The following is a 21,727-nucleotide window of genomic DNA, read 5'->3' on the forward strand; positions in this document are numbered from 1 at the left end:
GGGCAGAATCATTATCTGTAGGATAGGTAAAATGTGTGTTTTTCTTATTACCTGCGTGCTGCACTGCTGTGCATAGTTGTGTGAGCATTCATCTTGTGGTGAACCACATAACTTTTAGCTCTCTGCAGCCAAAAAGTGACCTAATTGCTTAAAATTGGAGTAATGTTTGTCTTGTAATGCAGCTGAATCAAGGTTGGGGGCCTCATTTTTTTATTCTAATGCTTTAGTACTCATCTCAAGAGAGGGGATTCATTTTTTTTTTTTTAATACTTCCAAGTTGATGTTGACAGAACGCTTCTGTCATAACTGAGAATTCAAATTTTACAGTCTTTTTCAGTACAGTTTTTTAAGACTATCAGACTAGCTTCATGCCCTCTTTGTATAACAAAAATCCAAAAAGAGGCAGTCTAGTCTGTGATGTTACTTTCTCTAGAAATGTTGGGCTTTTTTTGTGATTTGGGAGGGGTTTTGTCAAAGGCATCAAAGGCTTTTATAGAGTTGTTTACTATTAATAGCATCTTGCTTTTCTTTGACACACCCCACCTGTTATGGTCTAATTCTGGCATTAGTTATAACACTGATCTTTGCAAATCTGTCTATATTTGTTTAGAACACTGCTGCTTGAAACATGTTTTTCTTATATTTTTGGTTAGTCTTTGTCACTGCAGTTCCTAACTCTCAGGGCCCTGTCACAGCCAAAATGCTGGTGTCTGTTTTTTACAGCTAATGTGTGCAAGGATATTCTCTATTTGTTTCATGTTTAACGCTTATCATTACTAAAGGGTGTGCTTATAACAAAGATGATTGCTGTTTAAATAGACAAATTTAACATCTTTCTCTTTTGATGTCAGGCCTTTCTTTTCCCTGCCATAAAGATCACAGACTGAGAATGCTGTCATTCTCAAACAAGAATGCTCAAGACCAGATTTCTAGGGAAATTCCAGCACCCACATTGCTTTTGAAATTGAGGAAGTTAGGCAACTGAAAAATACTTTCAAACCATGTAATTTTTGTGTGTGTTTTCTTTTCCTTAATTGTAGGGCACTGTATTCATGCAAAGGGCAGGGAAGTGATAATATTGAAAATCTTACTGTCTAACCCAAAGGAAAAGGCTTTTCTTTGTATTTTCCGATCAACTGTGTTTTAACGTAATTTGGGCTTAAGAGAGGAGGTGTAATCTCTTCTGAGTTTTGCTTCTCTCTGTTTGCTAGGCAGCTGTTTCATCTGCACCCTGTAGTGGAACAAAATCCAGCACTAAGTTCTTTGATTGCTCTCTTTCTGACAACTGTACTGCCGCATTGCTGACCAGAGCTGCCTCTGTCTTGTGTGCCGCTGTAAAGTCTGTGGTTGTACACACTGAACTTTCTAGTGTCCACTGTGCAAGACCTCTCTGAGGGAGCAGTAGCTATTACAAAATCCTTTATACACTAAGTTGTTGCAAATAAAGAATCTTGGGCTTGGAAAATAGCATTTATTACTTAGGATTTTCCACGTCTGAAATATGTCCTTGAAGTATTTCTTTCTTCCTTGATTTTTTTTTTTAGCATACATAAAAGGTGGGTGGATACTCCGAAAAGCCTGGAAAATTTACAATAAGTGCTATACGGACATTAATACACTTCAGGAAATATATCAGAAGAAAACAACTCAGGAATCCTTGACTTCTGATGCTGCAAATGATAATCATATTGCTGCAGAAGGTGTAACGGAGGATTCGCTAAACAGACTGAAAGGTGCTGTTAGCTTTGGATATGGACTTTTTCATCTTTGCATATCCATGGTGCCCCCAAACCTGCTCAAAATCATCAACCTGCTGGGTTTTCCTGGAGACCGCCTACAGGGGCTTTCCTCACTGATGTATGCAAGTGAAAGTAAGGACATGAAGGCCCCTTTAGCTACGTGAGTAGCTATATTGAAATGCTTTGGTAGATAACTTAGTACTAAAAGTAAGTAACTGGGAAAAAGTCAAAACCAAAAAGTCATGTTGCTTTAAAGGAAACAACAGCAGGTAAAATAAACTGGTAGATCGTTGTTTAACATACCATGGTTTAGTAAATTCATCACTCACTAATGTATGAGATCTCTGCTGTTAATTATTTACATGTATTTGGGGTTTGGGTTAGTATTTTTTGCTGTATTCAGTACCTGCAGTTCTAATGTCCTGTAATGGAAATGCCAGCAGAGGAAATAAAACCCTGAAGGCTCTGTGAATTTACCTGAGTTACATTCTCTGCTGTGGAGAGCATACTACTTAGTATGACTCACTGGTCTCATTTTGCCATTTTTTCTTACTACTAATACAAAACATTTTCAGTTGTTTTAATTTTTTTGTTTGTCTTAGCATCTCAGTAAAATGAGATGTTCCTTACAGTATTTTTTGTGTACTCTTTTTCTCAACACTTCATACTGTGCTCAGGTCTTTTCAAGAGCTGAAGGATTGGCCAGAGCTAATTTAAACAGCCCTCATAAATGGCTTTATTATTTCATTATCTAAAAATTTATGCTTTTATTACTGGACCTACTGCGGGTACCATCAGGTGTCAATTTTGAAACACGACAGTAGAGCTGAAGTCTCTTCTGCTTCAGGAGAAGAATTGGGATTCTGTTTGTTTCAGAAAGCTGTTGATCTTTCTCCTTTCTGGGGGAGAAAAAAAAGATATATTTGGGGAATGTTTTCTCCTTCAGATAGTCTTGGAAATCTTTGTGCTCTGCCTTTGTTTCCAGGAGTGATGTAGGTCATGTAAATATCTATCTTTCTGAACACAGAATATATTTCTTTTTCACATTGATTTCGGGAGTGTCTGCTGGTGTGTGTTCAGGGCTTTCTGTTGATTTTTGTCAGGGCTTTTTTTTTGTTGTTTGGTTTTGGGGTTTTTGTTTGCTTTGGGTTTTTTTTGTTTGGCTTTTTTTGTTTTCCTGTCTAGTAGAGAGTTATTTTTCAAAGTATTATTGTGGGTTTTTATTTTCTAAAATCTACTGAGTTCTAAAGGCTCAACTGCTTTCATGGTATGAGCTCAGTTGTTTCTTTGCCTTTGTGTAATGTGCTCTGAATTGTATGTTCAGGTGCAGTTTAGGAGTACTTTGATGTATGGCAGTAGTATTGTGTTTAAAGTATAAAGCCAGATTGTATAATACAAGATTCATATCTGTCTTTGTCTTCCAGGGTAATTTAAAAGTTTGTATGTGTAGAATGTTATCCTTAAATTTCTGTTTACAAGCTGTAATCCTTTTTACTCTTACATTTCTTTTAGATTAGCTCTCTTGTGGTACCACACAGTTGTTCGTCCCTTTTTTGCCCTTGATGGCAGCGATAACAAGGCAGGATTGAAGGAGGCAAAAGAAATTCTTGCCAAAAAAGAATCTTCATATCCAAATTCTTCTCTATTCATGTTCTTCAAGGGAAGGATACAGCGATTAGAGGTATTGCACATTGTCATCCTTTAGACTGATTTTTCCTCCTGATCATTCCTTATGTTTTTCTGATGTGAATGAACTTTGCAAGCTTCTGCAGATTGTGACTAGAGATGCAGGTACATGGAAAGATGAGAAAGATCGGATTAAGTCCTTCCTAGTTTCAAGTTCACGTGCAGACCTTGCTCTTCCACTAGATCTGTCTGAATTAACGACATTTTGAAATTATTTCTCAGCTACTTGATACTTCTGCAACTCTGTGCTAAAAGGAAGTGCATTTGGCCACTCAGATTTCTTGAGCTATTTCAGTTTTGCTTGTCAAGCTAAAATTGAGTATTATCTGCTGAGTACATAGTATTTATCTTCCTCTCTGTTTTATGCGTTGTTCATATACAGCTAAATCTTGCAGTAGTTTCCCTTAAATAACTACTTCGCTTTTCAGAGGTCACACCAGGATGTTTTCTGTTTCTAAGGGTGGGCTCTGACCTGAGCAGAAATGTATTCACTGAAAATGTGTTTGTGAATGTGTTTGTGAATTGCAAAGCATTATTCAAACACTGCAGCAGCCTCATGGATTTTGGCTGAATTATTCTCTAAGAATCTGTTTGAAGTACTACTCAACTCCTAGCTACTGCTTTTATCAGACCAGAATATTTTCTGAGCAATTACATGAACCAGAAAATCTTAACACAAAAGCAGAAGCCCAGAATGTTCAAACCCTTCATGTCAACATTATAATTACAAGAGCTAATTGAGATGTTGATATTGGTGGTCGTTCTTTGCTAGATTTGCAGCTAAGTCTTTCAAATATAGCTCAGTATTTTCAGAGAGGTAGTAGCAGAGCAGAGGAACAGGCTTCAGTGCCCTTCGAGATTTGCAGGCGTATTCTTGCATGGGATTTGAATGTTGTTTTTCTTTTTTTGCTGTCTTTTTGAAAGCAGTGGTGCATTTTGGGAATTACATTGTCACAGGCAAGTTGTCACTCTTGGGGAAGTATTGCTGTTGCCTGAGTAGGAAAGACCTTGGTGGGTTTTATTAATTTATATGCCTATTCCATTCTTATGGTAAAATCAAATTTTTAGGGAATAACTACACAATGAAGGCAGGGTATAACTTGGTATTTTAATGTAATGAGGAATAAAATTCAGATGATTCGTCTGACTTTCAGGGCAAGTTATGGCAAAAGTCTAAACATAAGTGGTTAATAAATTGAGTGTATGTGTAAAGAAAGAATATATTTGGGAGAAGTGTCAGTTTTTTGTAGTCAGTCCCTTTCTGGAGAACTGTAATATTTCAAAGGAGAGTTGTTTAAATGTAATCTTACTGCATTATTTAATGCACTGTATGATACTGCACTAATGCACTGTATAATACACTCCAGATACTGTATGGAGACAGTGAAGTTTAGCTCCAAGTGAATGGAGACAGTGTGGCCATGTTAATGGAGTTAACTCAGGCAGGCAGAATGCTGTGCATTGTGCTGTGTAGCCATGCCCTTAGTCAGCAGAAAGCTTTTTGGTTGCTGACAGGAATTAAAATGTCTCTTTGCTATTCATGTGTGTGTTTTCATGAGTGCTTTTTCCATTCAGCAGCCTCTTCCCCCTTCCCCCATAATTTCTTTGTTCCAAGTCGTGTTCAGTCACAGAGATTTTGCTGTGTTCAAATGTTCCAGTTTAAGTATCTTGGGCTCTTCTGGATTTTGGTATGACTTTTCCAGCTTAATTTGCTTAAATGTTGTTGGCATAATAGTGAAGGAAGGAATGTGACTGGTGGCAGTGGCATGGGGAGCTGTACTGGGTATCTGCACAGCACACTTGTGGTTACATGTGTCCTGGATCTGGGCATTGGTCTTACAGCTTCCATTGCATATCCCTGCGTCCAGCAGGGCCAGTGACTGTGTCCCCTGTGAGGAGGCACTGGAGAAGCCTCACCTCAAGTAGTGTCCGGTCCTGGACCCCTCAATTCAAGACAGATATTGAGGTTGTTGGTTTGTCCAAAGAAGGGCAACACAACTGGTGAAGGGTCTGGAGCACAAGTCTTTGAGGAGCAGCTGAGGGAGCTGGGATTGTTTAGTCTGGAGTAGAGGAGGCTCAGGGGTGACCTTATCACTCTCTACAACTGCCTGAAAGGAGTCTGTAGCCAGCTGGGGATCAATCCCTTCTCCCAGTCAGTGAGCAATAGGATGAGGGACATGGCCTCAAGCTGAGCTAGGGGGTGGTTCAAGCTGGAGATCAGGAGTAATTTATTCACAGAAGGGGTTGTTAAGCTTTGGAACAAACTGTGCAGGGAGGTAGTGGGACCGCTCTCCCTGAAGGTGTTCAGGAAATGACTGGATGTGGTTCTTAGTGCTGTGGTTTAGTTGACAAGGTGGTGATTGGTCAAAGGTTGGGCTGATCTTTGAGGTCTCTTTCAGCCTAAACAATTCTGTGATTCTGAACCAGAAGTGCACAGATGCTCTGACATTACAGGCTAAAATGCTGAGTTGTAATTTCCTCCTCATTTCTAAGGTGGGTGAGGAGAGCTCCTGCAAAGCCTAGGAAGTTATTTGGCCTTCCTTGAAACTGTTAGTGCACAGTTAGGTTTAAATTCTTTCCAGTGGGCATGGAACATTGTTTCAGGTGGTTTACCAGAATTATATTTTAACCTATAGGTACTTAAAAGTATACCTTGAGCTGATGTTTATATAGTTTAGAGTCCTTCTTTCACATCTGTCGTAGTTTAACGGTTCTGTGATACAATATAATAGCACAGATGGATAAAAGGACCTTAGGTGTTACTCAGACCTTGTGTGTTCCGTTTTTGATTGTAGGGTTTGCATTAGGGCCTGCTAGCACTCAGTCCATCGAATCTTTTTTCTTGTGATCCTGCATACATTTTTTGTAGCCTTCAGCTGATGGTATATTCAGCTTCCATTAGGAAGCCTTCATGCTGTGTGTATGTGTCTTTTCTTTTCTATGGAGAAAAAACCAATAAGGAGCACAGTTCAGCCCATGGACCCTTGGAGACAGGGAAACTGTTCAAAAGGCAGGAGCAGTAATTTGGGACTGGACAGTGAGACACAAATCGGACAAAGGAGAAAATTGCCAAGGAAGGCAGTCAAGGAGAAAGCACCGTCTCTGTGAAACCTTCTTGTCTGTAAAAGACAAATGAACAGCATGGGACTGAATAATGCTTTGTGCCCCAAGAAGCATGAATAGATATTAGTAAAACCCTTAGCAGACTTCAGTTTTCGAAGAAGTAGCCTTACAGGTGTGATAAATGTGGAGCAGATTATCCATCACGTTTTTTTCTCCCAGATTTGAGAGAAAAGTCTGAAAGCATTTGGAGACTATTGAATTGGGCAAGTTAAGGGAAAGGAAAGGAAGATCCTGGAAAGGCTGGAATGAAAGTGCATCAGAAAGTTAAAGGTTGCACTGCTAGGTTGATCAAATGTCTTTTTTCTTTCCAAAGAGTAGATTAAGAGACTGTGTATTAAAAGTAGCATTTTTACTGACTTTTGCATAATTCACTAAGGCTGGTTTTATGGACATTTCTGTGCTTGATTTGTGATTATATGGTACATATTCCAGCCTCAAAATATATATTATATATAAACAACAGGATATCTCTGGCTGCAAAACTGAAAAAGACCCCTCAGGTTCTGAGGCTTGACTCATATTTTCCATTGATGTGGGTGCATGTAAATAGTCTGAAGGAAAAACTACCAAATACTCCAGCTGACAGGCAGAGCACCAGTGGTACTTTCAGGTGTGCTAAAGTGTGCACCAAGTGTGCCTGATGAGCAGGCTGCAAAAAATATGCAGTGGTAACATGTGCTTAAATGTAATGCCTACAAGCACCTCTTGCTTTTTAGTTACCTTTTATAGATGTTATGGTATGAGCACCATCATTCTTATTTAGGGGTGAAGAGGGTATGGTACAGAAAAGCAGACTGAGGACAAGAGTAATAACAAGTATTGAGAAGTCTTAAATGAATTTTCTGAAAGAAAATCACAGTAGTGTCAAAAGCAAAAAAATTTGCAGAGCATGCATAACATCAAGGTTTATTTTCAGGAGTTGTGCTGACTTTTCTAGTTACTTGTTCTTATAAAATACTATATCCTAGTGTTATTCTAGTTTGATTTTGTGACTTGTCTGAGGAAAAATAGGTTTTAGTATGTTAAGGAGTAGAAAATACAGGCTTTGAAACAGCCATATAATGTCCTCTGGTGTAAATTTTTAGCTTTTAGAAGTTGATTTTTGGTTTTCCCTTATTTCTGAGCATGACTTCTTAAAAGCGTTATGAATTCAGAGTGGTGATTGAGAATAGAGAAGGAAAGTGTCCTGAGATTTCAGAAGAACTCTGGGAAATGCATGCTGTCTCGGGAAGCTGAATTGTCTTGGTAAGCTCTGTAGATGCTTAGTTGTTGGGTTGGGGTGCTTTTAGTTTTAATGTGAAGTCCACAAATGTAAGACTAGGCTTCTCACAATCCTCTATGGTTTTGTAATTCTGTATATTACATATTTTATGTGTTGGTCTTTTTTTGTCTTTGTATTATGTCAAAGAGTGATGCCTATTGAAGGAATTACAAGCGTTTGTATATATCTTTATAAATCTCAAGAGCATCAATTTCAGGAGCAGCCAGGATGTTACACTTGCAGACTCTTAGACTTTGTAATTATTTTTGTTTGTTCTTTTAAGCAGTAAACAGAAAGTAATTAATTTAAGAACTAACACCAAGAGTAGTAATTCATATTCCAGGATGTTGATGCAATCCCTGGAGATGATTGAAACTTGAATTATTAATGAATGTCTCTGAAACATACTTAAAGGAGCTTGATGCTGAAGGAAAACTTAGGCAGATGTCAAAACACATGAGAGATGTAGAGAGTTAGAGAGGTGGCTTATAGAATATTTGAATATTCAACAAACTGGACTTGTGTATTGCAAGCTGGTTGGTATTTCCTGTGCTGCCCCAGGCAGGTGTACAGCATTGCAGACAATGATTGCCAGTAGTCATTGTATGGAATAAGTGATTTCTATTTCAGCATGGTCAGGGGTTTAGAAGGCAGTGTATCTTTGAAGAGAACTAAATATTTTTTTTTTTTTTTTTTTTTTTGTAATTTTCCTCAGAAGCACTGAAAACATAGATTTGCAGACCTTTTGAATTCCTAGCATAGAAATAAAGTTCTCAACTGATGTTATTTTATTTTTTCTGTGAGACTGGGCCCATAGCAGTTACTTCCCAGGAAGGTGTGTTGGGGTGATGCAGTGTCACTGGAGTCATGTGTAGAGGAGTGAACAAGGAGCACCTGGCTCAGGCTCCCTGACAGTTTTGAGGGCAAATATAACTCACCTGTCTTTCTGTGTTGTATATTCTACTGCCTTGCCACCATGTATCTTATTTCAATCACTGTTGTACTTTCCAAGTGTACAGTGTTTATATTGATACAGCTGTGGCTCCCTGTGCAGGCAGTTGTGTTGTCTTGATGCAATGTGTATTATTTACAGTTAAATCATACCTTAGCAACTAAACCATTTTTCCCTGATGAGACAAAGAAGAAAATCTAATAGAATCGTTTCAGAGCTCTGTGTGTGCCTGGTCTTAACCTACAAAGCTGCAGATTTTTGTAGGATTTTTTAAATTCAGTTATGTTGGTATAGATGGTGAGTTTGCATTTTCAAGGTTTTCTTTTGCTCACATGCTTAGTCAGCAAAGAGGAGCTTAAAAATTCTTCTGTTGTATAAATTATAATAAATGTATGTGATAATAAATACAGGAACAGTATTAAAGTGGGTATAGGCTGTATTAGAATATATAGTATGTTTAATTAAATATTGCTTTTCATTCCCCTCCCCCCATAATGATTGATAGGGAGAAGTCCCATCCCAGACTGAGACCACCAGGTTGTCAAAAGAACTATCATTCTAGTTCTTAGAAAAACGTCAGCTCTTTTTGCTAAGCTGTTGTTAGCTAATGATTCTATCAAAATGCTTTTTCTCTCATATGCTTTTTATCTTCTTACGTGTCATGCAGCATTTCTGAATTCTCTATTAACTTGAAGGGGTTTCTGAGGCATATGGGAAGAGGTGAAAAGTTCAAAATAAATGAAATCCAACACTAAAGGTATCCTCTTGTGTAGAAAACTAAACTTCATTAGCAGATATTAAAAATATGATTTTTAAAGGTGGAATGACGAGTAAAAGTAGAAGTGAGATAACTTAAATGCTTACTGCACAAGCCAAATTAATTTTGGACTTAATAGCACATAGGAGGAATATATTCACTGATTTTTAAGGTTGAAAGTTAAGACATGATCTGATCTGGCAGCTATTACACTATCAAATCTCTGGTGTCTGAATTTTTTCTTTTTCTTTCACCTTTGTTAGTGTCAAATTAATAGTGCCTTGACCTCATTTCATACTGCTTTGGAACTTGCAACAGACCAAAGGGAGATTCAACACGTCTGCTTATATGAAATAGGTACGTTGGATGTGTGCTCACCATAAATAGCTCAGTCTCAAGTTTGGCAGCTTCAGTAAACAAACTGTAGACTTCTTACTAGGGTTTTAAAAGAGGTTTTAGATTACTGGCCTTTGTCTTGGGTAGATTATGGTATTGATCTTCTTGTTTAGACAAGTAGAATTTAACACTTTCATAACAAAATTATCTGCAAGTACAAGGTGATGCAAACTGTTAACCTACTACTGAGTATTATTTAAAATTAGAAATAAACTCATCTGACTTGTCTATGGATTCACCACTTCTGTGCTAAAAACTCATCAGTTTAGTGGAGCTTCACAGTTTGCAGGGCCTGTATTTTGTGTTCATTTCCTTCTATCAGTAGCAGGATATATGGTCTTAATTTGCATACATGTCTTTACAGTGGAGAAGATAGGTTGCTTCAAGCTTTAAATGGGATCTTGTCACAGTAGAAAATAATAATGCAAAAAGTAGTAGCTTTGTAAGTTTCAACGTTCTACAGAATGTAGTATCTAAATTTTTAAAATGAGAGCTTTTGGTATATAATTTTGTTCCTGCTCTGAAATGTGGATTATTTCCTATGGAATCTTCTAATTCAAAATGTCCCAGTAAATTTAAATCAGATTTTAAATGTATGTCATCTGTTTTTGTTTTTAATTTTCCAGTTATTTTTATAGTTGTTAAACGTGCTCCAGCTCTCATAACAAAACAAACACAACAGAACTGTGTATTCCAATAATGTTGACACCGAGTTTGAATTTCTGTACTTCCTCTGAAGTTAAATCAGTGTTGCTTTCAGGTTGGTGCAGCATGATAGAGATGAACTTCAAAGACGCCTTTGAGTCCTTCGAAAGGCTTAAAAATGAATCCAGGTGGTCCCAGTGCTACTATGCTTATTTAACAGCAGGTGGGTATATCCAGGGTGTTGGGGAAATGGAAGTCAGTGATGTGGTAAGGTTTTGGCTCTGTTTTCTCTTGGGAAACTTGCTGGTGCACATAGTGCCTTCCACACTGCCTGCTGCACATATGGGTTTGTGCCAGGCTTGACTTGGACAATTGTGTTTGTTTCCATAATGAGCACTTGCATGCTCATACATATACCTGCCTGTCTGTACACCTCTCTCCATGTAGATAGAATTATTACCACTTTACAAGCTTGGTGGTATTACTTTCTTTAATGGATGTAAAAAGTAGTACTGACTTTTTAATGAACGCAGATGGTACCTGGGGGAGTTGAGATTACCATGCTGTCAAATCTCCAGTCTAGATAACTTTCTGGAAGTGAGTGTGTGGAGATTTTTCTCTGTGATCATATGATATCTAATCTTATTTTTTCTTGTTTCATATCCCAGTACTGTTAATGTATTTTTGTTTCTGTATTCTTGCAGTGTGTCAAGGAGCCACTGGTGATGTCAATGGTGCTCAGAATGTGTTCAAGGAAGTTCAGAAGCTTTTCAAGAGAAAAAACAATCAGATTGAACAATTTTCAGTGAAAAAGGTTAATTTTTGCATAGGCTGACTTGTTTTGGTACACTGATGACAGTTCAGTTTTTACTTCAGTATTTTCTTTAGCAGGATGCATCTCTTTTCTGCTGTCCTGCTTCTGTAGAATTTGTGGGAAGGAATAGGGTGGAAAAATAATAGTGTCATTTGAAGGACCTGACAAAGGAAATGTGAATTAGCTATTCACTCTACAACCAAAGTAATTATTAAAGATAAAAATACATGATACTGTAGTTGCTTTGGTAATTTTCCTTCTAGCTTTGCCTTCCTTACTTCTTTTTATCTTGTCTTGTTTGTGAAAGCCTTAGTTGTTTCTGAGAGCTGGGAGTTGTCTAGGAAATAGCTCTCAGCTGGTGATCTTGCAGATGGTACTGTCTCAGCATCCAGTCAGTGTGTATTGGGACTGTGAAATACAGTAAAACCCAGTCAGGTGCATACAAGGAGGTTTAAATTTTGATCAATATGTAAGCTCTTAAATTAGTTGCAAGATTTTGATTTTTTTAAGTCATAAAATCCTTAGGCAAAGTTACCACTGACTTTTATTTCATAAAATTGTTGGGTGACTTTATAAAACAGTTAAAATTAGTGTTTGTGATATATTGTTTGTAAATATCATGTTCCCTCTAAAGGAAAAGATTATGGATCTCCCTTCCTTCTTTCTTGTACTTTGTAGGCAGATAGATTTAGGAAACAAATACCAACCAAAGAGCTCTGTGTCCTGGCGTCCATTGAAGTGTTATACTTATGGAAAGCCCTTCCAAACTGTTCCCTCTCGAACTTACAGCATATGAGTCAAGGTATATATGGCTCCTTGATTTATTTATTTACATTTTAAAATGAGATGTATGATTTTATGCTGTTGGGTGGAGTAGCTAATTGCAGTAGCATGAACATTTTAACTTGTGCATGTGTCATAGCAAAATACAGGTGAGTAACAAAAGAATAGTGACCCATTATGATTCAGCCTAATGCTTCATTTTTACAAGTTTTTGGGAGAAGTTGTAACTGCCTGCTGCATATAGCTGTTTGTTAACTGTGGTTTAAAATAAAACAATAGCACAGTAGTTACTCTTTCAAGTCACAAAGCAAAATGTAACTCATTTAAACCTAACAACAAAATAGAAAAAAATTAAAACTACATATTCATTCCTGCATGTCAGTTTTCTTCTGAGAGGAAATAGGTAACTTGTGAGGTTATCTATGACATGATAGGTGTTCTGTTTGTCCTGGGACCTTAGTGGTGAGTAATTGCCTCTTCCTTAGTCTCCAGATGACTTTGGGTGTCTGCCATGTGGAGCTTATTGTAGCAGTGTGTACCATGAGGTGTTCAGGGTTTCTTACTCCGTCCAGCAATCACTCTTGTTTGCCTTCTGCAAACAGTTTCAAGCTGGTTGAAGAGAAGCTCAACATGATCTGCACTGGCAGCCCATTGACTGCATCCTGGGCTGCATCAAAAGGAGTGTGGCCAGCAGGTCCAGGAAGTGATTCTGCCCCTCTGCTCTGCTCTGGTGAGATCCCTCCTGGAGCGCTGTGTCCAGGTCTGGGGTGCTCAGCACCAGAAAGACATGGACTTGTTGGAGTGGGTCCAGAGGAGGGGCACACAGATTATCAGAGAGCTGGAGTACCTCTCCTATGAGGTCAGGCTGAGAGGGTTTGGGATGTTCAGGCTGGAGAAGAGAAGCCTTCCGGCAGTCCTTAGAGAACCTGTCAGTTCTTAAACGGAACCTGCAAGAGAGCTGGGGAGGGCCTTTTTGCAAGGGCAGGGAGTGACAGGACACAAGGGAATGGCTTTAAACAGAAAGAAGGCAGATTTGGATCAGATATTAAGAAGAAATTACTGTGAGGGTGGTGAGGCACTGGAGCAGGGAAGGGAAGCTGTGGATGTCCCATCCCTGTGAGTGTTCCGTGCTGGACAAGGCTCTGTGTAACCTGGTCCAGTGAAAGGTTGGCAGGGGCTGGAACTAGCTGGTCTTTAAGGTACCTTCCAACCCAAACCATTCTAAAATCCTCTGATTATTACTTGCTCATTTAGAAAATAAAATAAAAATTGCCATGGGTTGTTTTTTTTTGTAATCATGGAATTTTGGGGATTGTACACAATTTTCACATTATGCTAGAAAACTCCAGTCTTGAAGTCAAGAGTTAGGACTAGTTGTGATGTTTGTTCCAGTTTTAATTTGAGATAACTTGTCCATTTAAATTGCATTATGGCAGTAGGTTATAGATTCCTAGTTTTCTAGTCACAAAGGTAACGGTAGGCTTTAAAATCAGATTTACTCACATCAAAATAAATTCGAGTATTTTTTTTGGCTGTCATTTGCCTTCAGAGTGGTCAACTTTAGAGGGTGTAAGGAGTTTGCATTCTCTCCCGCACACTCAGAGGCAGTGTAGGTCTCCCTCGTGTAAGCTTCCAATCAGTGGTTCACATTTTAATGTGAAATAGCAGTATGGGTTCAAATTCAGAGATACATTGCTTGTGAGTTTGACACTGACAAATATGTCTGCATCAGCCATCCCTGGTTGAAGGTTTTCTGTGCAGTGAATGTTATTTCTGCACCTTATGTGTATTTCAAAAACATGAATAATAGGTTTTTTCCCACATTTGTTTCCTCTTGTCATGAATAATTGGATTGTAATTTGTCGGGGTGGATTTCCAGGCTTTTCCTCAGGGCTAGAACATGACTTAAAGGAACTAATTTGTACCCACTTGCATCTCTGTAAGTAAAATGCCAAATAACTTGAGACTTGTAATCCACACAAGAACTGACAATGCAGATACTTCATGAAGCCACCTTATAGTTATCCATAGGTGGCTTCTTTGGGTTGTGGATTATCTGTGTTGTGAATGCAGAGCTGGTTAAGATCTGGCAGGGTTTCTGCTGTGACGCAAAATGTTTAAGGAGCTGCACTGCTCCAGACACAGCAGTTATGGGATGAAAAGCCCTGTACTCTCTCCTTCCTGGAGGTGCTGGTGTGGGCAAGTGCAAATGGCTCCTCATAGAACTCACCTTGATTTAGCAGAGCTGGCACTAATAAGCTTGATCAAAATGGAATCTGATTCGTTTAGAAAGGGTTCCAAGCGTTGTGATTCAGATTTTCCTGGAAACAGAGCACTACTCAGCTGAGGCACAGTCTGTCCCCAGATTGTGGAACAGCTAAGGTCTGGCAAATTAACCTTATCCTGCCATCATCACTGAGAATTGTGATGCCAAAACACTCTAGACTGGGTTCTTAAGTCCAGTACAAATTTTTGTACGTCTGTCACTTGGCTTCAGTTCTGAAAAAGTCAGGTTTGAATTGCTTGGTCTGTACTCCTTCTAACTTGCACTGTGTATTTTTCTTTCAGTATGTGGGTGTTCTGTAACACCAGAATGAGATTATTGTTTTTTAAGTTTACCTTTTAGTGGCTATTTCAAAGACCAGTAGAGATCAGTCCTCCTCTTGTGAGAAGAACACACCAACTGCCTTTGACTTCAACCCATTCATTCCTGTTAGGAATTGCTCTCATGAGTGACAGATTTCTTGATGAGGTTCATACAGAATGGGTTGTATTTAAAAGAAAACAACTTAGTTGCTTTTCTATTAATGTTACTAACATCTCCTTTTTCTGGAAAAAAATTAAATATTATACTAAAAGATAATGTAAATCACAGTTCTTGTCTAAGAAAGTATTTGTATTTCAATCCACCTTGTTTACTGGAATCTTTTCATTAAGCTTGTCATGATGTGGATGATTCATCTGCTGCTGGTTTGAGGAATTTGCTTCTTGGTGCCATACACAAATGTTTAGGAAATTCTGAAGATGCTATTCAGGTAAGTAGTTAAATGATAATTTCCTCCATTATTTCTATTTTAAAAACTATTCTTTTAAAAACAGTGAATACTTTTGAGTAAGAGTGTTAAGCAAGTCATTAGTTTTTCAATGCCATTGATCATTCTGGTATGTGAATTCTAACAGTTTCTTTTAAAATCTTCTGATTTAACATGTCTTCATTATATTCTTTGCATGAAAGTAATTGGCTTTGTTGAAAGAACATGGCAGTAAAGTGGTTTGTAGTAACAAGAGTTAAGGGGAAGCTGGAAAGAATAAGAGAAAAGTTTTTGCTCTGCTAGATGTCCATCAAAGAAAATTAATGTTTTTTTAAGTACCTTGGAGACTGTCCTTTTGAAGGTACAGGTTTGCTGCTTCTTCTCTGGACATGTTAGAGAGAGGAGTTTGATTATTAGCGCATTCCAAAGAATAATTTTGCCACCACTCCAGGTTTTGATCTGTAGGTACAACTCTCCTTATTCCTCCCCAGAATAGAATGCTATTCATATAAGCAGCAAGATGCTGGCTTTAAACCCTTCTTCCCCCTGCCCCATTTCTTTCTCACATACCTTAAATAATCTGGGTACTTCATCTTTGGTGTCACAGTTTCTTGTTAGAGCTAATATTTTTTTCAATATTAAGTTGGAAAACTCTTGAATCCATCACTATAATACTTGGTAAAAATCCAAACTAATAATTTTGCCTTGATACAGTAGTGTTGGTAAAAACATCTAGGAATCTATACCATTGTAAATTTTTAATACATTCTCATTTTAGCTTTGGCTAATTTCTACAGATTAAAGTTGAATCGTGCTTCTGCATTGTTTGGAAGTAACAACCAGTCAATTTTAATGTACCTCTGCAGTCTTTGGTTTCTTTTTTTCCTTTCATTTTTACAGTACTTTCAGCGAGCTGCTAAAGATGAACTCTGCCGTCAAAGCAACTTGTATGTACAGCCATATGCTTGCTATGAACTTGGCTGTATCCTGCTGGACAATCCAGAGGTAATGGCATGACCTATTTTTAAACTTTAAAAAGTAGTGGAAGGAGTCAGCATACCGCTATGCAAAGGATGAAACAAAGTTTGTAGGTGACCGTGCATATGAAGTTTTAAAAATTTGTTTTATACCCACCATAAAGAAACCTACAACTTTGTGGGGGGTGGGGATTCAGTCCAAGAAATGGAATGTGTTTTAGATCACAATGTCTTAGTTTTATAATATTGAGAGCGTTCCTGCTGCTGGTGGCAACAAAGGCATCACCAGAATGCCCTGGGTAGGCAGGGATTTCTTGTCTGCAGGTAGTATTTAGTCTGGTAGATGCCCAAGGTCCTTTTCTTACCTATTTAATATCCTGTTGGATGCCATTCAAAGTTCACCTGTACTTATCCTCTCCAAATACAATTTGATGCCTTCCTAAAATAGCAGGTGTTTTTTTTAGTAATTTAAATTCCATTAAAGCTGTTTGTGTGGGCATTTTGACTTCCACCCTGAGTAGTAAGGGTTTTGTTCTTCAGGATGTGGAAGAAAATAATCCACCTGGCTTTCAGATTGCTCAAATGGCTTGGCTGACAATACATTTAATTGTTCAGGTCTTTGCACATACCCTGCCTCAGAGAATCTTAAACCAGAGCAGCTTGTGCAGCACTCTTGGTGCCATTTCTCTCCTTAAATGTGTAACCCCAGTCCTTGGAATTTAGGCCACTTTGTGTTGTTAATCAGACGGCAGGTTAGGGGGGAAGTGGTCACAGGGTATGAAGTAGTGGGCTGATAGTATCTCATATTCTTAAGATTCTGTTTTCAGTTTGTTTTGATGTTGTCACAATTTAGTTAGAGTTGAGCCTTCCCCTTAAAGGGGGAAAGAGAGGAAAATGTTTTAATAAAGACAATTACCATGTCAAAGGACAGAACTAGAAAATGCTTTTAAAACTAATGTTCTTTTTGAAAACCCTGCTGCCCTAAGACTTAGAGCTGGGCTTTGAAGCCTGGAAGGAAGGTCTGAGTCCCATAACAGTTCCTGCTGCCTTTCTTTCCATGTTCGCGTTTAAATTTGATCTGTCAAGTGTCTAAAAAAACCCCAAAAAATGTGGGTAGTGAAAGTATGTTAAGATGTGAAGAATGTGAGAGCATTCCTTTCTTCCCTCTGCTTTACATGCAGTGTGTGCACACAGTAACTGAGTGTGCCCCATGTAGGGTGTTTGAGGGCTGAACAAGCCTCAGCTGGAGGAGCTGTGGTAGTGTTTAGCATATGAAGGATGTGGAGGAAACTCCCTCTTGTGGCACTCAGAAAATGAGGAGGTAAATGATGCCTGACTTCAATAAAGTGGAATGGCGTAGGGGAAAGCAAGAGCTAGAACTAGAGGTGAGTGGTTCCTGTTTATACAAAATTTCATTTAGTAGCTGGGGTGTTGTGCTAGAGCTCCATAATGCTTAAGAAAGAGAATAGGACTTTAATTTCTATAATTTCACCTTTTCTGTAGAAGACTAGTAATACATAATAGTGCTTCTCCTGGGTGCTTCATTAGTATTTCCAGTTTCCTAATTTGAGGGGGTTTTGTCTGCTCAGTACCTTTTTGAAAGGTAGAGATGCTTCACCAGCTCATTTACTTAAACTGTATTCTGTAACATTTGTGATAGGTTTCCAATGCAATGTTTGTCTTTTTGTAGACTGTGCCAAGAGGCAAAACCTTACTGCTCCAAGCCAAGGTAAAAACTAAGACATTTTCTAATTTAATTGTCTAAAATGAAAGGGCATTTGGGAGGTTGTGTTTTCAGGGGTTTGGGGAGGGGGGAGTGGGTGTTAAGTGGTGGTGTCCCTCACCTGTAATCTACAGCTCCTATCACGTAAATGTACATTAATGTGCATGGTACACATTTATGTGTGCTCCATAGGTATGTGCTGCTAGGTCAGCCATCACACAGAGCCCACATCACTGGCAGATCCTGAAAGTCTTAGAACCTTGATAAGTTTTTCAACCAAGATTTGGCTACAAAAATTTTGAAAATGACAATTCTCCATTCCTTGTCTGTTCCAACTGGTTCCTGCCTTGGGCCTGTTGGAATTTCTGGAGCTTTTGGATTAGTAGAACACTTCAGGTGCTCTTCAACTATATGGGCTTCAATCTGCCCTCTTTACCAACTTGGAAGTTCTGTAATAATTCCTTTGCTATGGGTACTATGGGGATATTGCAACATGAAGTTGCCAGTTCACCTCTTTTCTTTGGACTCTTTTAACATGATTTTTTAAGCGTTAATAGCAAAATTATCTGCACATCCTGAAGTGAAGGAGGCTAATAGGTATATGTTTGGGGTTTTTTTCCTTGTTTTTTTCCCCCCAGGAGGAATTTTCTGGCTATGACTTTGAGAACAGATTGCACGTCCGCATACACGCAGCCTTAGCCTCTCTAAGGGAAGTGGTTCCACAGTGACCGCCAGGAAGGCTTGCTGTCCTTTCCCACAGTTCCTGCACTTTAGGATGAAGCAGAAGAAAGAGCTGTTGGGAAGTCCAGCTTTTCTTCTGAAAACCACTTGTGCCAGAGACACTTTCCTAGTATGACAGAGTAAAAACATTACAATTTTAACTAAAGGTAAATCAACCAGGAAGAAGGTTAAGTGACCTTGTGTTTTTAACTCTTCATTTTTTATTTTGTTCAAACCGAGCTGAACACAATTACTTGTAACTCTGTGGGTGAGCCTAAATAAGCACATGATTTACTTCAACAACATTGGCAAGGTTGATTTTTACCTTTTAAAACAGGTCTACATCTAAAATTCTAGGAGGAGCACTTTTGGTTTGATTAGAATAATTCAATATAAGTAATTGCTTTAAATGTTGAAGTTGGAAGTGGTCAGAATATTCCTTTTTATTCAAGTATTAGCCAGCACACAGGAGGAGGAGGAGGAAAACTGTTCAGCCACAAAAAGCAGATCTTACTAAATTTTTGTGGTTTTTGCCAGTTACCTCATGATGGCTAATGGTGAATTTTAAACCTCTCACCCCTTTTTGTTCTTCATCCATTTCCTTCCAACCCAGCTCATATTTGTGATATCAATGATGTCAATATTTAAGTTCTTTGCTTCTGGTACATTCCAGACAAATACTTTGACATGCAACTACTGCTTGGGCAGTTCCTATTTCGGCTCTTACATTCTGAATATCATATTAAGATTTTACATGTTTTTCATTCAAGCTGCTGGATCCTTACAGCAGTGACCTTTAAAGGTATTTAAAAAACCCACAACCAAAAACGAAAAAGCCAACCCACAAAACTGCTTTGGTAGTTACACCAATATTACAATATCTTCAGTCTCTGTATCGTATTTCAAGCCTGTGGTGTTAAGTTATTGAAATACCTCAGAGAGCCTAAAACTTTTGTCATGATTATATAATTTCTAATACTTGGCCATCAGTGTGCTTATCTGTAGCTTTTTTTACTTTTGTCCGTAATGTGTAGTATTTCCTTATGTTTTATATTCAGCTAATATTATATTCTAGGAAGGTAACTATTTTTTTAAAGAAGCTTATGAATGGAAATCTGACCATAAAGTTAGTTGAATTATGTTGCTTTGCAAAGCTAAGAAAACTGGATATCCTTGGAAATAGTTATCCAAAAGCCTTATCTTTACTTTGGTCAGGTTGCCTTAAACAGTTCCTTAGCTTAAGCTTTTTTTGTTTCTTCTTACCTTTTTGTAGAGCATGTTGCCAAAGTTCTAGATTTGCCCACACTTAACCTTCATTGATTTGCTTTTGAGGTTACATCTAAAGCAAGACTGATATGGAGGAAAGAAGTAATGTCCTATTTGGTAGGCCAAATGAAATGGTTGAGACACTTTCATTTCTCTCTAGAAAGACACAGTTCTGCTATGAAAGGCATTCCTAGAGCAGTTTAACACTTCTGTTGCAGTTCCTGAAGGAGAGGAGGAACTCTTTATAAAGCAGTTTTATTTTTATATAATCTAGGTGTGTTACAGGTAGTACACTGGGATTTTTTTATTCCACCATGACAGTAATACTGAGTCATAAATGGGTGTTCAACCTTATTTGGTCAGTCCAAATAAATATTGACTAGAAAATGATATATTGTATATAGTGACTGCTTAGAGTTCAAATAATTATTTTAAAAATGGGCTTTAATGTACTTGAAATCTTATTTTGTCCTATCTGACTTTTAATGTTTTTCAATCAGACAGTCTGTTCTGGGTAAATAGCTGGGAATGATGCAGCTACTGGCAAAATTCTTTTTAAATACACTCCTTAAATATGATGTGAGACTTGGCTGTTCAGGACACAAAGCACCTGCATGCAATTTGTGTTGGGATATTTAGAGTCTGCATACTTGGAGGTAGCTAGAAAATTGTAGTAAATTTACCAAAAGGCCTGTTCTCACCAGGCCAGGAGTGGGTATAGAAAGACATTATATGTTCATGTAACAGTTCAATAACTCTGTGCAAAGTGCAGCTTTCCTGTGGGCTTAGCAAATCATCACAACTGTATGTTTCTGTATTAATTATTTTCCCCCTCTCCTCATAGGAGACCCTCCTACACTGTACATGGCAAAATTATTTTTTATGTTAGATTGTGCCTGTGATGAGAAAAAAAAAATCAATGGTCTTTTGTGTAAACTAGTAAGTTTTTATACTGTGGAACTCGGAGGCATGGTCTAATAGCAATAATGGAATATGCATCTTGCTAATTAATATATTAAGGCCATCTTTACTGGGACAGGTATTTTTTGTTGATGTTGATGCAGTTTTTATCTCAGTACGACTAATTTCAGATAAATAACTAGAATTTTTAGATGTCACAAGGTGGCATATTTATTGTGATGTACTGTAAATGTTGTTAATTTACAGAACTTGCACTTTTATATTTCTGAGTAAAATTAAAAGAAATGTGGACATGAATTTTGTTCCTTTGCTTCTTGAGTTTGACTTCTAATTGGTGACCTCCTGAACAAGATGATACCAAGTACTGGGAAAACTTCTGGGATGTTAAGTGACTCTGTAACAAAGTTTTCTAGTCAGTAATTGCCTCCAGCCTTTTTTCTTCCAGTATAATTACAGTCTCTTGGATTAGCAAGTGAGTTACATCATGTTGAGCTCAACCGTAGAATGAAGGAGCTCTAAGGTACATTTTTAAGACATCAAATTCACTTGTTCGTCATTGAAGAAAAAGAACCACATACAATTCTATTTGTTGCATTCCTATACCTTTGAAAAGTGTTTCTAATTTACTCTAAAGCAAGCACTTTTATTTCTTCTCTGACTTTGAATGCTTGTTTCATATTCTAGTTATGGTTTATTTCTAAATAAAATTCCCCAAATGCTGTACTGAATTGCTTTTCAGTTTGCAGCAATGTGATTGTCTTTCCAGCAATTGATTGTACTTGTGTTTAAGAACTGCTCTGTACCTGCTGAAGTCTGATCAGGTGTTAGGTTGATGTAGGCCTGATCAAACCTTGCAGTGGGTGGAAGCAGAGTAGCCTGTACAGAACTCAACTTCCCTTTCCAGCAATTATTATGAAACACCAACAGTGGTA

At 38.0% G+C, this 21,727-nt stretch overlaps 1 protein-coding gene across 1 annotated transcript in view; it reads left to right on the plus strand.

Moving 5' to 3' along the window:
• TTC39C (tetratricopeptide repeat domain 39C) overlaps nucleotides 1-21,092 on the plus strand; it is a 37,284-nt gene extending 16,192 nt beyond the window's left edge. Inside the window, exons 5-14 of the mRNA XM_041477760.1 lie at nucleotides 1,545-1,899; nucleotides 3,252-3,420; nucleotides 9,782-9,875; nucleotides 10,675-10,782; nucleotides 11,264-11,373; nucleotides 12,052-12,175; nucleotides 15,094-15,191; nucleotides 16,089-16,193; nucleotides 17,856-17,894; nucleotides 18,527-21,092. Coding sequence (XP_041333694.1) covers nucleotides 1,545-1,899; nucleotides 3,252-3,420; nucleotides 9,782-9,875; nucleotides 10,675-10,782; nucleotides 11,264-11,373; nucleotides 12,052-12,175; nucleotides 15,094-15,191; nucleotides 16,089-16,193; nucleotides 17,856-17,894; nucleotides 18,527-18,616 — 1,292 coding nt within the window. The 3' untranslated portion in view covers nucleotides 18,617-21,092. The remainder of the gene's footprint in view (nucleotides 1-1,544; nucleotides 1,900-3,251; nucleotides 3,421-9,781; nucleotides 9,876-10,674; nucleotides 10,783-11,263; nucleotides 11,374-12,051; nucleotides 12,176-15,093; nucleotides 15,192-16,088; nucleotides 16,194-17,855; nucleotides 17,895-18,526) is intronic.
• Nucleotides 21,093-21,727: the final 635 nt, after the last annotated feature.

The sequence above is a fragment of the Pyrgilauda ruficollis genome, unplaced genomic scaffold, assembly GCF_017590135.1.
Source record: "Pyrgilauda ruficollis isolate IOZ18807 unplaced genomic scaffold, ASM1759013v1 scaffold41, whole genome shotgun sequence".
Classification (NCBI taxonomy): domain Eukaryota; kingdom Metazoa; phylum Chordata; class Aves; order Passeriformes; family Passeridae; genus Pyrgilauda; species Pyrgilauda ruficollis.